Raw genomic sequence first — 14,851 nt, 5'->3', positions numbered from 1 at the left:
AGAATTAGGTACCCTACACCACAAACAGATGCAAACACCTTACTCCCTCTCTGTGCCCACTTCTCCCTTTACACACAAACAACTCAGGAGCATGATAACTAGCAAGCTATCCAATACAATATATTTGTCTACAGCTAGTCAAGAGAACACAAAATAATATTTATTTGATTTTCCTGCAGTCAAATGACCAAATCGCCCTCTAGGGGCCTCATGGGTGGAACGTTATTAACATTTTTCATAATTTCATAAACATTCTTACTTTTAAACCACCGAAAATCCAGTGTTTTTATGTCAAACGGTTTTGTTATATTTCAGTCTTCTGTGATGTATATAAAGTGTATTATTGGGATGCAAAGTCTAAATTCAATACATTTCAACTCTATATCTGACATGGTACAGGCGTCTTTTTCTTAAGACTATAGCCATATGTGTGAGGTGTATACTTTTGTCACAAAATAGATTTGTTTAAGACTACCAAGAAACACTCTGTGTGACCCCGATTCAGCCCACTGCAGTAAAAGGTTAAAAACCGTCAAACATCAGTCAGTAAATCATAATAATTATTTCTACTAATAATTAAAATAAGTTAATCTTCACACATTCAAATGCACAAACACACATAAATCTACAATGCATCTAGTTGTGCCACAGCTTATGCTCACAAAACTGCTTAGAGCTGCTACTTTTGAATTATAGCCAGTCTGCTCTCGGACCAGACTGTGGCTCTAGTGCTTCTGTGAAATATACACTTGTTTGCATGTATAGTATGTGTCAGGTGTAGGTCTCTCCATAAATGCATGGATAGCATGGTGACTATGACACACACACTCTCTCTTGCTTGCTCCAAAGGTCAGCGCAAAGGGGTTGAGTGAGTTGGGTTTGAACTTGCTGTGCCCCCTTGTAATACTGATAACCCATTGGTTCTGTTTGCCCCCAGAGAGAAGCACAGCAGCATGCCACTCCCACTGTCCCTCTCCAGCTCCTCTGACGGTCACATCCCTGGTCCTTTTGACAGTTGCCTGATTCACACTGTAGGGCCAACCCCAAACCGTACTGTCTTGGATTGGATATTTTCTTTTCACATTGTCCTTTCTGGCAAAGTTCCAGTAAATGTGGTTGATACGTAACCAGGAAATCCCAGTTTAGTTCGACTTGGTTTGGTGTGAATCAGGCTATTGTGACCAAAGAGAAATGACCAGGGCCCTGCCTACATACAGTACATGCATCAATACTGCCCTTAGAAACAGACCTGGCACACCTAGGCAGCATTAACCCCCCCCATCAGAACCCCTAATGCTGGCCCAAACAGATAACGTTTAGGTAGGGGTGGCAGGTAGTCTTGAGGTTAGCGCATTAGGCCAGTAACCAAAAGGTTCGAATCCCAGAGCCAACAGGATGAAAAATATGTCAGTGTGCCCCAAATGCTCCAGGGACACTGGTAAATAGCTGACCCTGGCTCTGACCCCAACTCCCCACGGGTGTCTTGCAGATATGATTATTAACCCCCAATCCCTCCATCCCCTCATCCCTCCCTCCATCCCAGGCAAGCCCAGTACAGTACTCACCCACTACATCCAGGGTGTAGGTGTGATTGATGGCGCCGTATGCGTTCTCCACCAGGCAAGTGTAGTTGCCCTTGTCTGACGGCACCACACTCTCCATAATCAGGGTCCAGTGCTGGTGACGCACCTGAGAGGGAAAACAATGCATGGATGGAAGGATGCAGACGAACATAGACAATTGCAGAGTGCTATATAAAGATTGAGAGTGAGTGAGGAGGCACGGTGAGTGACGGGCGGTCAGGTCTGCTCTCACTGGTGCGTCATGGTGAAAAACAATATTACGGGTGGTGACAGACTGGTCCAACGGTGAGCTTCTACACCTTCCCAAGGAAGTGCACCGTTTTGCTGGGACTGTGGAGTGGAATGCTCCTAAAGCTCCCACTTACCCTTCTACTCCTTAGAACAGTGGTTCCCAAATGTTTTACTCTGTGCCCCCCCCTCCCGTCATTTTGACTCGCGGCCCCCGTACTCGCCTCGTCTATTTCTATGGGCACAGGCACTGTCGATGACACAAACTGTTCACACCCCTCTTGTTGGCGGAGAGGACATTTAGCCGGTCTAAAGCTTATTTCCTACAATTCTATGCATTTTGCCACGTCTTATGTGTGTTCACGTGATATCTGAGTGACAAACATTACAACAAACTCAATGGGCTAAAAAACCTAGCTAAAAAACTTTAGCTGACATGGGCTAGTTGATATGGACAATTCTGACAAGTTATAAATAGCTCTCTAAGGTCTGCAATGACTGACGAGAAAAACAGCCGATGCACTACCCAATTTCAAAATTCTACTATTACAATTTTTTTCCGACTGAGTCTCCCCCCCCCCTTGTGCCCCACAGTTTGGGAACCGCTGCCTTAGAAAACACGAAAGATCCCAAATATTTGACTTTTTACGTAGACGGCACTGTACATTTCGTTTTGTATATTAAGGCACTTGTTTTCTCCGTTAACAATCAACCGGTACTGTATAAGCCCACATGTGGTCATTTGGTCATTGTGGCTGTGGCCTACACTGGTGACCACACACAGACAAGCAAGGATCTCAGCCCTGTTCACTGACCATGGTCCTCTATTGTAGCAGGGGCCAGTCAAGCGCGATGTGTATGTGTGTTTACTGAAGTGTCACTGAAGACACTATGTAGTGGGGACAGGGAGTTCTGCTGAATACTGTATTAACAAGTGGTACTCCACCCCCCCCCACCCCCCTCGAGAATGTACAATCATTTTGGTTACATTCGGTACTTCTGTCGTGTACTTTCACGTGATTGAGAGGATCAAGTCTGTCTATTAGCACAGCCCCTTTCTAGTGTGAAGGGCAAAGTGCCTGCTCCACGTACTCGTTCATTGCTAGAGCTGTCTGAACTGCATTGTTAGCTCCCCACTGATGCTGTGCAGAAGTTAACAAACTTCAATAATGTAACACGGCACGTAGAAATGTTTTGAACTGCGAGAACACTTTTACAATGCAAGACAATACCGGTAGCTTCCAGCTATAATTGTAGGCTAACTTTCTTTGCTAGCTTTGAAACAAATCACATAAAATTGTATTTGTCACATGCGCCGAATACAACAAACTTTACTGTGAAATGTTTACTTACGAACCCCCCCCCCCCCCCCCACACCACCAAAAAAAGAGCAAATATAAATAAATAAAAGGAAATAGTAACACAATAAAATAACAATAATGAGGCTATATACAAGGAGTACCAGTACCGAGTCAGGGACACAAGGAACCTGAGGTAATATGCACAGTACATGTACGTAGGGGGTAAAAGTGACTAGGCAATCAGGATAGGATGCCAAGCAGTTGCCATACCAAGCGGTGATGCAGCCAGTCAAGGGGCTCTCAATGGTGCAGCTGTAGAATGGGATGATGGTGTTGATGTGAGCCATGACCAGCCTTTCAAAGCATGGCTACAGATGTGAGTGCTACGGGGCAAGAGTCATTTAGACTGGTTACCTTGGTGTTCTTGGGCACAGGGACTATGGAGGTCTGCTTGAAACACGTCGGTATTACAGACTGGGTCAGGGAGAGGTTGAAAATGTCAGTGAAGACACTTGCCAACTGCATGCTCTGAGTACGAGGCCTGGTTATTAATCAAGCCCTGTGGCCCTTGTGAATGTTAACCTGTTTAAAGGTCTTACACTGGCTACAGAGAGCGCATGTAAATAGACATAGGATACATCTTGTTTTACCCCGTTTATCAAGAGATTTACCATTCAAATAAGTGATTACCATGATGATGTTTTGTAGCTGATAAAAACAAAGTAAAATTGATTGTATAATTGATTCATTAATGTATACATGGCTGGATCAAGTGCCATTATTTGGCTAATATGCATTCTTTTTTTGTTGTGGTATCATTTTGATATGAAGTATCGTGATGGTATCAAGTATTGTGATACTAAACCTGGTATCGTGACACCGCTATTTACTTGAAAGACTTTCTACGGAATTAAAGACAAGGGGAAACATATTAGCCAGCTTGTGGCCACATCAACATATTCTCTGGAAATTCCCATGAAGAGATGGCTGTGTTTTCTGGTAAACGATCACCCATTAACTACTTTGTTCTTCCCTATCACATCCAAACACACTGGATGACTTGCAAATGAATCTATCACTGTGATTTTTGATTCGATTTTGATCAAATGCAGTTCATTAGGGCAATTAGAATTGGATGATTCCCCAATCTTATTCAGCTTAAGTATCTTCATATATTTGAGGCTATTGTGAAGCTTGTAAAAAAGTGACAGAGGGTTCTCTCTGACCCAAACACAAATGTTGAACTCCAACCCAAAAAGACTATGACAGATGGGAGGAATTCAGTTTTTTTCAGACGAAATGTAGCTCTTAACATCCATTTAATGCTGAGAGGAAATAAAACATTACTGGCTAGGGCCCGGTTTCTCAAAAACCTCTTAAGGCAAAGTTTATCGTTAGAACCTTCGTAGGGGCATCATTAAATCTCTGAGCTGTTTCCCAAAACCGTCGCCATTAACGCGTTGCACTTGAAAATGCTCGTAATCTAACGCCAGCCTCAGGCCACTTGTAGAGCAGCTACGTAAGTGTGTCGGTAGATGCTTTTTTTGCCCTCTCGTGTCACTTTATACACAGAATATCTCTACTAAACATAGGTTTACCCGTCTCTCTGTGACCGCTGACAACTTCAGAACAAAGTCGATTACAAATACATAGTTGCCAATGTCTTTGCAATTGATACAAACAAGCAACGTGTAAAAATATACTTCAAACGAAAACCGAGATGACTGAATTAAAATATAAATTCGGATATAGGCCTATTTTAATCATTTTGAAATACATTTAATGTTCAATAAATGTAGTTATATTTTGATACTGTCTGTATTTATTTAATGGTGTAGCTTAACACGCACAATTTTTGGGGGGTAAGAATTCGAATAAGCTGGTAATATCTCTCTAGGAGCTGATTCGTCATCAGAAGTGTGAAATATTTATAAATGTTAAGGTAAGATATGAATTGAGAAAGCTGATACAAGAATACCACTAACTTTGTTCCGATCCTATCCGTATCGACACATGCTCCAACAACGCACTTAGCATGGTGTTTTGGTTAACGCATGTTACGTCTTTGGCAGTTGTAGGAAAGATGCATTGTTAAAACACACGTGAGCCAAAGTTCCATTGCTATCGGGAAACCGGGCCCAGTTTGACTTTCCCTGTTCCCCATTACATGTGGCCTCAGGTATTTTCAGGACAAATAAATCAACTCACTAACTGTTATCTTATAAGTACCACAGAGGCTGTAGTGAAATAATTATTAAACTTTCTCTCCAGACTTCCTCTGTTGGAACAAAAAATGTCAATTTGGAATTTAAAAAAAGAAAACGTGAAATGCAATTGAATCAAGTTTCCTGGCCTTTTTTAAAGACATTTCTAAAATAGATATAGAATACTGAATAGAAATAGAATAGAAAAATATTGAAATCTAAAGTCTTGAGAAAAAACCTTCAGGACTACTTTTGCATTTACAGTTGAATCCTAGGTCACCTCTTGGTGTGTTTAATGCTTGGGCGGTTTTCAGATTGTCATACCTTCATACCGACCTTGTGCCACCCTGGGATATTCGGTAAGGCTCATGTCTCTCGTCGTTGTGTGCTTGTAAACAAACTGTGACTGGGAACTACCGGTAAAGCTTCATAATGTAAAATAATGTGACAGGTGCAGATATTTACTTAAAAAGTAGATACAGGGCCTCTCGAGTGGCGCAGCGGTCTAAGACAATACATCGCAGTGCTTGAGGCGTCACTACAGACCAAGGTTCGATCCCAGGCTTTCACAAACGGCCGTGACAGGGAGTCCCATAGGGCTGCGCACAATTGGCCCAGTCCGGGTTAGGAGAAGGTTTGGCCGAGGGGGCTTTACTTGGCTCATCGCACTCTAGCGACTCCTTGTGGCGGGCTGGCGCTAATTTATTTAAATAAATAAAATATATAGTTTCAACAATATTGGCGATATTGAAAAACCATCCCGTGGCTATTTCTGCAGATCTAAAATGCTTCTTATTATAGTTTCTGTTCGGCATTAGACATTTTTTGCTTCGGCTGCATTTCTCCAATTGGATGAGAACTCATGGGCATTCTATCAACAGACAGCACTCTGACTGATGTGTAGCTACTTTTCTCCTGTACTTTTCTCAGTGTAGCCAACTTTTCTCCGGTAAAATGCTAGATTAACTTCAAACAAAACATTAGGAGCTGTAGCTGGCTCCATTCTTCCTATGATAAATATGTAGGCCATGCGTTGCGCTTCTGTTGTCATCCGATGAAAATGAAGCTATTTTCTACCGAATGTGTTGCACTATAGTTGCCCTGCTCACTCTATTGAAGAAAAAAAACACGGTTGACTTTATATAAAACACGGGAAATGGTTTAAAACTGAAAATGCACATTTTGGAACTCTAACGTGAACCCTGATTGTACCAATTGTTGTTCTCTTAATATATTGTCACTTTCTACTTGTTGACTGTCTATGTGACCTAAAGTTTTACTGTATGTTTGGGTTTTCTAATTGGGCGAGTTGAGAGACATTTAAAGCTGGGGGAGAGAGAGAGAGAGTAAAATGTCCCATCGAGAGCACACACACCAGCAATTTCACACCAGCAACCCTGCCCTCCTCTCCTCTGTCTCCAGTGATGGTGTAGAGGGGTCGGGTGACAGAGAAATGTGATTAGCGGATTTTAAGAGCCAAACTGGAAGGGCAACAGTCTGCATCAAGATCAAGACTCAGAAAATAGCATTGGAAGAGTAAATCCGTTCTAAACAACAGACACCAAGCATTTCGCTACACCCGCAATAACATCTGCTAAACACGTGTATGTGACAAATAACATTTGATTGATTGATTGAAATGTAAACTCGATTGAAACACTTAACTACACAGACTCATCCCAAGACACTAGTCGTGAGAAACTCCGTGCATGCTGCAGCGCAGGGTTCTCGCGTACCTTATACCCGCCCATGCGGTCCTCCTGTCGGAATGGTCGGCTATTCTTCAGCCAGCGCATCTTAGGGCGTGGGTTGCCCCCGGCAGCACAGCGGAACTTGACTGTGTTGGCAGCAGGCACCGCGTGCAGCCTCTTCTCCATCTTCTCCAACATCGTCCAATAGGGCGCCCCTAAAGAAAAGACACAACCAATCAAGTCACATTCTGTCCATTCTAAACCCAATAACAGAATTATAGCAAAACAGGAACATGTAACATATTATATTTGGTAAGTACCAGAAAGTATACATTGTTACCACATAGTGAATTAGTTATTACCATGTAAATATCAGCTTAAACCAGATTGTAAAATAAAACTTTACTGGTATTTGTGAGAGTTACTCTGCTCATTTTATCTCTACTCTCAACAGAAAAACTGTATGAGAAATATGGCAAAGCAGCAGAGCTCCATTGAGTAACCTTTTCAGTCTAAAGCCTGGACAAAATGCACTACTACAGCTAGCATTAGCATTAGCCTAGTAGTGCGATAGTGAGATTGAGTGAGGCCCCAGACAGTGGAGGTGGGGGGGTTGACAGGAAGGCATGACCGATGGGGCAAACCCTTAACTGCTGTTCACACATACCTGGCCCCCTTCACAACACAGGGCTGTCTGGATAATACAACTCAGTCATTAATTCACAGGCTATAGCCGAAATGGCACCCTATTCCCTATAAATTGCACTAAATAGAGAATAGGGCTCCATTTGGGACATGGCATAATTCACACTGAACAAACACTTAAAACTCAAACAAATTTGGTATCTTTAGTGTGTTACAGGATCAGCTTTAATATTGCAGATAGATGGTGGCTACATCAATGTAAATGTCTGCATCGTTTCCAATCCCCTATTTATTTTTGGGGTAAATACAGTGCATTTGGAAATTATTCAGACCCCTTCACTTTTTCCACATTTTGTTACATTACAGCCATATTCTAAAATTGATTAAAAAAAAATTTTTATTTCCTCATCAAACTACACACAATACCCAATAATGATGAAGCAAAAACAGGTTTTTAGACATTTTTGCAAGTTTATTAAAAATAAAATACTGAAATATTGGAAAGGCACACACCTGTCTATATAAGGTCTGACAGTTGACAGTGCATGTCAGAGCAAAAACCAAGCCATGAGGTCCAAGGAATTGTCCGCAGAGCTCAGAGACAGGATTGTGTCGAGCCACAGATCTGGGGAAGGGTACCAAAAAATGTCTGCAGCATTGAAGGTCCCCAAGAACACATTGGCCTCCATCATTCTTAAATGGAAGAAGTTTGGAACCGCCCGGCCAAACTGAGCAATCGGAGGAGAAGGGCTTTGGTCAGAGAGTTGACTAAGAACCCAATCGTCACTCTAGCAGAGATCCAGAGTTCCTCTGTGGAGGAAGGAAGAACCTTTCAGAAGGACAACAATCTCTGCAGCACTCCACCAATCAGACCTTTATTGTAGTGGCCAGACAGAAGCCACTCCTCAGTAAAAGGCACATGACAGCCCGCTTGGAGTTTGCCAAAAGGCACCTAAAGACAAAAACAAGATTCTCTGCTCTGATGAAACCAATATTGAATTATTTGGCCTGAATTGCAAGCGTTACACCTGGAGGATACCTGGCAACATCCCTAAGGTGAAGCATGGTGGTGGCAGCATCATGCTGTGGGGATGTTTTTCAGCGGCTGGGCCTGGGAGAAAAGTCAGGATCGAGGGAAAGATGAACAGAGCAAAGCACAGAGAGATCCTTAATGAAAACCTGCTCCAGAGCGCTCAAGACCTCAGACTAGGGTGAAGGTTCATCTTCCAAAAGAACAACGACCCTCAGCACACAGCCAAGACAACGCAGGAGTGGCTTCGGGACAAGTCTCTGAATATCCTTGAGTGGCCCAGCCAGAGCCCGGACTTGAACCCGATCGAACATCTCTGGAGAGACCTGAAAATAGCTGTACAGCGACGCTCCTCATTCAACCTGACAGAGCTTGAGACGATTTGCAGAGAAGAATGAAAGAAAATCCCTATATACAGGTGTGCCAAGCTTCTAGCTTCAAACCCAAGAAGACTCGAGGCTGTAATCGCTGCCAAAGGTACTTCAACAAAGTATTGAATAAAGGGTCTGAATACTTATGTAAATGTGATATTTGAGTTTTATATTTTACACACAAGTGCACAGAGACAGAGAGAGACAGAGACAGAGACAGAGACAGAGAGAGAGAGAGAGAGAGGGAGACAGGGAGACAGGGAGACCCATGAGGCAGCGCACAATTGGCCCAGCGTTGTCCGGGTTAAGGGAGGGTTTGGCCGGCCGGGATGTCCTTGTCCCATCGCGCTGTAGCGACTCCTTGTGGCAGTCCGGGCATATTCAGTTGTACGATGTTTCCTTCGACATATTGGTGCGGCTGGCTTCCTGGGTTAAGCGAGCTGTGTGTCAAGAAGCAGTGCGACTTGGCAGGGCGTGTTTCGCCGGACGCCTGGCGCTCGACATTCCCCTCTCCTGAGGCCGTACGGGAGTTGCAGTGACGGGACAAGACTATAACTACCAATTGGGGAGAATTTGTTTTTTACAAAAATGTGGATAATAAAAGTATGAAAAAATCTAAACATATAGCCCAGAGTTTGTATCACAGCTAAAGTTACATTAATAACTCTAAATTAAGCATATAGGAGTACCTGTTTCTTTGTTAACCTATCAACACAGAATTACTGTATGTGCGAACCCCCCCCCCCCCCCCAAAATTGTTTGGAGAAAATATCCTTTCTATTTTATTCAGCTATGTTCAATTGTATTCTTCATAATATAAAATAATGGCATTTAATTCTAATCAAATCTTGTCTGCTAAATGAACTAGTGTATCCCACAGCCATAAGGCATAGCCAGATCAGGGCCTAACATAATGACAACTCAGAGCATGCTATTCTGTTCTTCTGAAAATGACTACATGCTGTATTACATGGATTTATTAGACTTTTTAAAATGTAGATGTCCCAAAGGTCTGCATCAGTGGCTTGTAGGCTACGCATGGAAGCCAGGAGAAGCTACATGTGTTTGTTAATTAACGGGTAATTACCGGGAGATTGGCAGTTATTTGCATATCTGAACAATTCAAAACATTGCCACCTGCTGAACGCACCCCCGGTTGTTAGCTATAGCTAGTTTAATGAGATAGCATGACTGAACAAGGTGTAGCCTAAACAAATGGTTAGCGGTCCGGTCCGCAAGTAGCCTAGTTTTAGAACGGCCCGCGATATGCTTTATGAACGTAAAATGCGGCCCGCCAATGCACGATAGACAGAAAAAAACATAGCGCTGGTATTATTGGTCATCTTTTTAGCCTAAGGGCTAGAATCAAGCTGTTTTCTCTGAGGAAAAGTAGGAGGGTTGAGCAAGACTACAAATTCAAAGACATACTTTTCTATAGACTACTCATTGGAGAGAAATAGCTTGACTGTTGTTTTACTATTCATCTCAATGCTGCTATTGTTTTTTATTTCATAAAGCAGCTTGTGTTTCTTAACCAGGCAAAGGGTAGCTGACTAGAAAGCTGATGGTTAGCTAAGGTGAAGCAAGAAAGTAGGCTGCGCAATGTGTATAAATCGGAAGCGGAGCCGGAGCGGAGCTTGTCTGCCCACACTCATCACTTGCTCCCCCGCAGCTCACCAGCTGATCAAATCAAATCATTTGATTGGTCACATACACGTGTTTAGCAGATGTTATTGCAGGTGTAGCGAAATGCTTGTGTTTCTAGCTCCGACAGTGCAGTAATATCTAACAATTTCACAACATATACCCAATACACACAAATCTAAGTAAAGGAATGGAATTAAGAATATATAATCTAGTTTTTAAAATCAGTGGAATTAGAGTATGATAGCTAAGGAGATAAAGAAAATTCCGGCCGTTTGATTGCAAATATGCAGAGAGAGTCGAAAAGAGAACACACAGATTGTTGTTGATAAAACACCTGTCTCCGGATTACATCTTCAAACAAAGGGCAACCATGGCATCTGTGACAGAGAGAGAGAGATGTGTCCATCCATTTCAGATATTACTCGTTTCTAATTTTGTCAGAAAGTCGTTTTCATTTCAAGTGTTCTGTTAGCTAGCTAGATAACGTTAGCTGGCTGGCTCGCTAGCTAACGTTACATGTATGATCTGTGTAGTAATATTATTCGTATCTCAGTGCCATTTGCATTGCTAGTTATTGCCTAATGATAGCTAGCTAACATTGAACAGGCTTGGTTAGCTACCTGCAGATACAAGCACGGTAGTAACGTTATGAGATGGGATTATGGTTCATTGTTTAGCTAGCTAGCTACATGTCTAAACAAAAAACTCCACTATGCAAGTAACCATTTCCGTAGAATGTTCACGACGTCACTGAAACAACTGTCGTTAGACGTAGCTGGTAAATTCTCTCTAGCTATCTACTCTGATTTCAGAGCACTCTCGTCTGAGTGTGCCAGAGCGCAGAATAACTGACAAATTTACGAACACTCAACACCCGTTGAATATGGCCGGTGTCAGTAAACATTGGCAAAAAAGCTTAATTAAATTGTTGCCAGCAGCACAGTTGCAGTCACCAATGCTCTGGATTACATAAAAACAGCCTAACCCCATCTGCTGGGGCAAGTAAAATAGTCAGAGTGAGCTGTTCTCTCATTTGTGTCTGGAAGTAGCTAGCAAGCTAGCCAACGTTAGCCAGTTAGCCTGGGTGCTTGACTGCTGATGTTAGGTCATAACGCTCTAATCAACCCTACTCCTCGGCCAGAGCGTCCAGTGTGCGCTCCGAACGCGCCAAGAACGAAACACTCTGAATTTACGAACGGAAAATCTGACAACACTCAAACGCCCAGAAAACCCTCTGGCAGTCCAGATTAAATTTACGAACACACCGTAGTAAACCAGCCTTTAGTCTTAAAACCTTTGGTTGTTTAGTACATGGCCTCACGTGAGTCCTTAAAGAGATGGGTGGGACTAAACTTAAGAGGGTGTGAACGAGGCTGAATGGGTGTAGACAAAGAAGAGCTCTCCAGTATCTGTACAAAAACATTGAAGGGCCATTTTCTCAAAAGGTGATTTTACAAGTTTATCAACTTTCAAAGCACAATTACTTCCCCATTGTTCCTCAACTGTAGTGTATGATATACCCGTTTTTAGCTGTGTCTATGCTTTTATCCAATGTAAAAAACACAATTTCAAATTTTGCTACGTAAGACCAAATCGAGCCGGTCGATCAAATATAGGAAATTAGGAACACCCCTTTTCGTTTTGGCCTACATAACTGCAGCTCATTAACCCCATACCTCTCCACCCCTCCCTCCCTTTCTATCCCCCACTCCCCCTCTCGGTCTCTCAGTCATCTGTAGTTCACAGAAGACCCTTCTCTTTATCTCCCTCTCACGCTCTCTCTCTCTCTCAAACACACACAGTGTCTCTCTCTTTCTCTCTGCACCTGGGAGAGTGATTGCATAAGCAGATGAACTCACTGAGGAAGAGAAACTTGGAGCGAAACAACAAGACAACCAACGGCCACCCCACCATCACTTCCTATATCTCTAGGACAGGAGCAGGGAGGAACATGGGGAACACTCCAGGGTTACACTGGCTTTGAGACACTCCTGTCCTTGCTTCAATCAGTTTGACCACTGACGGAATGGACAGGAGTTTAGCCTTCTTGTTCTTGGGCCTCTGTGCTTCCCTTTCCACCCCTCTCTCTCTCTTCCCACTCCTCTCTCCCTTTCCCGCCTACCAGAGTGCAATCGGAATACTATCGGAGTCAGTCACCTCCCATCATTTTCTCTGGCATGCAAACTGAGCAGTACACACATACTTTGATACAGAAGTAAACCATGCTCTTCCTTCCGGGATGAACTAACACACTATAATTAGGCTAGTTAGCTTCTCTTCAGCCCCTTTCCTTCACTCTCACTATCTCTACCTCCTCTTTCCATTTCTCCCCATATATCCTATCTTTCAACTCTTATTTTCTGTACAGACACTCAGTCTTCTCTCACTTTCATCACCTTTACCTCTTTTCAACTCCTTCTCTTTTTCAACACTCCGCCATACAGACAGATTAAGGTGGTGTATGCCCCCGTCGGGAGCTCGTCTCTCTCGGGTGAACTATGACCCTTAAGCTCTCTGGATCCGGACAGCTCATCTCACTGTTTACTCTGTGGCATTCTGGGGTTAGCCCATGTTATTCAAGAACAAGAATGTACTGTATATTCAATATGAAAAGTGAGGCACAAACATACGTGGCAAATCATAGTACTAATTGCTTAAAGTTGTAACATGAGGGCATGAAATCCACAAATTTGCCCAATACTGTAGACATTGGTTTAGAAGTACAGTACTAGAGCTACATAACAAAGCAGCAAATTATATTAGACTTCTATCAAATTGAGGCATCAAATCCACTAATTTTACATCAACTGTACGGTCTATGTACCCTACAGATGTGTCAAACGAAGACAAACGGGAGCAATTAAGGTTAATCTCCTTAACAGACCAGAGAACAACAGAACCAACGGGACTGGAACCCCACATTCCCTCTGACCTTCTACTGATGTCAATGCTCCCCCGAAAAACAAAGCCTTCAACATGATCCTTCCGCTGGGCCTTGCTTGTTTCCTGGGCAGTGGGTACAACTTAGCTCGGGTTGTGATTGTGTTGTTGTTCAATGTCTTTTTTAGAACGTGGAATAAAAGTGTTCAGAGTAGAAGCTGAGGCAGACACTGAAACATAATCCCCACCCCCCCTATCTCCTTCCTTTTTCCCCCTCCCATACCTCCACATCCCCCTTCTAGAAGTGGGCCAGGGAACAGAGCTCCACAGCGTACACAGAGAAGCGCTGGTGCTGATCCAAACCAGAACGCTGTTCAACCTTCCCCCCTTTTTTTTCCTCCCTTTCCCTTTTCCCCCACTCTTCCCTCTATTTTTTATATTCCGGGTTTTGAAATCATAGAAAAAACACCAGGAGAAAATTGGACAGAGCTGCCAAAACAGCTGTTACTTTGTTTTCAAACAGCTTATTACCACCAGAATTATCATTTGTTCCTCTCCATTTTCCTCTCCTTGCAGAGTTCCTATCCACCATATTAAATGGATTTCAGGCAATTACAGTTGGCCCTGAAGGGGGGGGGTTCAGCCCACAGTGAGGCAGGATGCCTGTGGAAAATTTTAAGAAGATGTGGAAGCCCTCATCTTCACCTCAGCCCTGTGACACACACACACACACACATTCATTGCACTTGGAAAGTATTCAGAAACCTTCCCTTTTTCCACATTTTGTTACGTTACAGCCATATTTTCAAATTAATTAAATATATTTTCCCCTCATCAATCTACAAACAATACCCCATAATGACAAAGCAAATATTTAAATGTTTTTTAAAAAATTGCAAATATTTTATTTTTTCAAACGGAAATATCACATTTACATAAGTATTCAGACCGTTTACTCAGTACTGTGCTGACGCACCCTTGGCAGCGATTTCAGCCTCGAGTCTTCTTAGGTATGACGCTACAATATTGGCACAGCTGTATTTGGAGAATTTCTCCCATTCTTCTCTGCAGATCCTCTCAAGCTCTGTCAGGTTGGATGGGGAGCGTCGCTGCACAGCTTTTTTCAGGTCTCTCCAGAGGCCACTCCTACGTTGTCTTGGCTGTGTGCTTAGGGTCGTTGTTCTGTTGGAAGATGAACCTTCACCCCAGTCTGAGGTCCTGAGCGCTCTGAAGCAGGTTTTCATCAAGGATCTCTCTGTACTTTGCTCCGT

General features: G+C 43.0%; 1 protein-coding gene across 8 annotated transcripts in view; it reads right to left on the bottom strand.

The window, feature by feature from the left end:
- Positions 1-14,851, bottom strand: part of fgfr2 (fibroblast growth factor receptor 2) — a 170,819-nt gene that overhangs the window by 62,686 nt on the left and 93,282 nt on the right. For all 8 annotated transcript variants that reach the window (XM_055901661.1, XM_055901666.1, XM_055901665.1 and 5 more), the window contains 2 exons: positions 7,053-7,222; positions 1,566-1,689 (listed from right to left, as the gene is read on the bottom strand). In XM_055901661.1, the coding sequence (XP_055757636.1) occupies positions 1,566-1,689; positions 7,053-7,222 (294 nt within the window). The remainder of the gene's footprint in view (positions 1-1,565; positions 1,690-7,052; positions 7,223-14,851) is intronic.

Source organism: Salvelinus fontinalis, chromosome 37 (genome assembly GCF_029448725.1).
Source record: "Salvelinus fontinalis isolate EN_2023a chromosome 37, ASM2944872v1, whole genome shotgun sequence".
Lineage (NCBI taxonomy): Eukaryota > Metazoa > Chordata > Actinopteri > Salmoniformes > Salmonidae > Salvelinus > Salvelinus fontinalis.
Note: the sequence above shows the minus strand (reverse complement) of the source record. Positions and strands in the feature narration are given on the sequence as shown.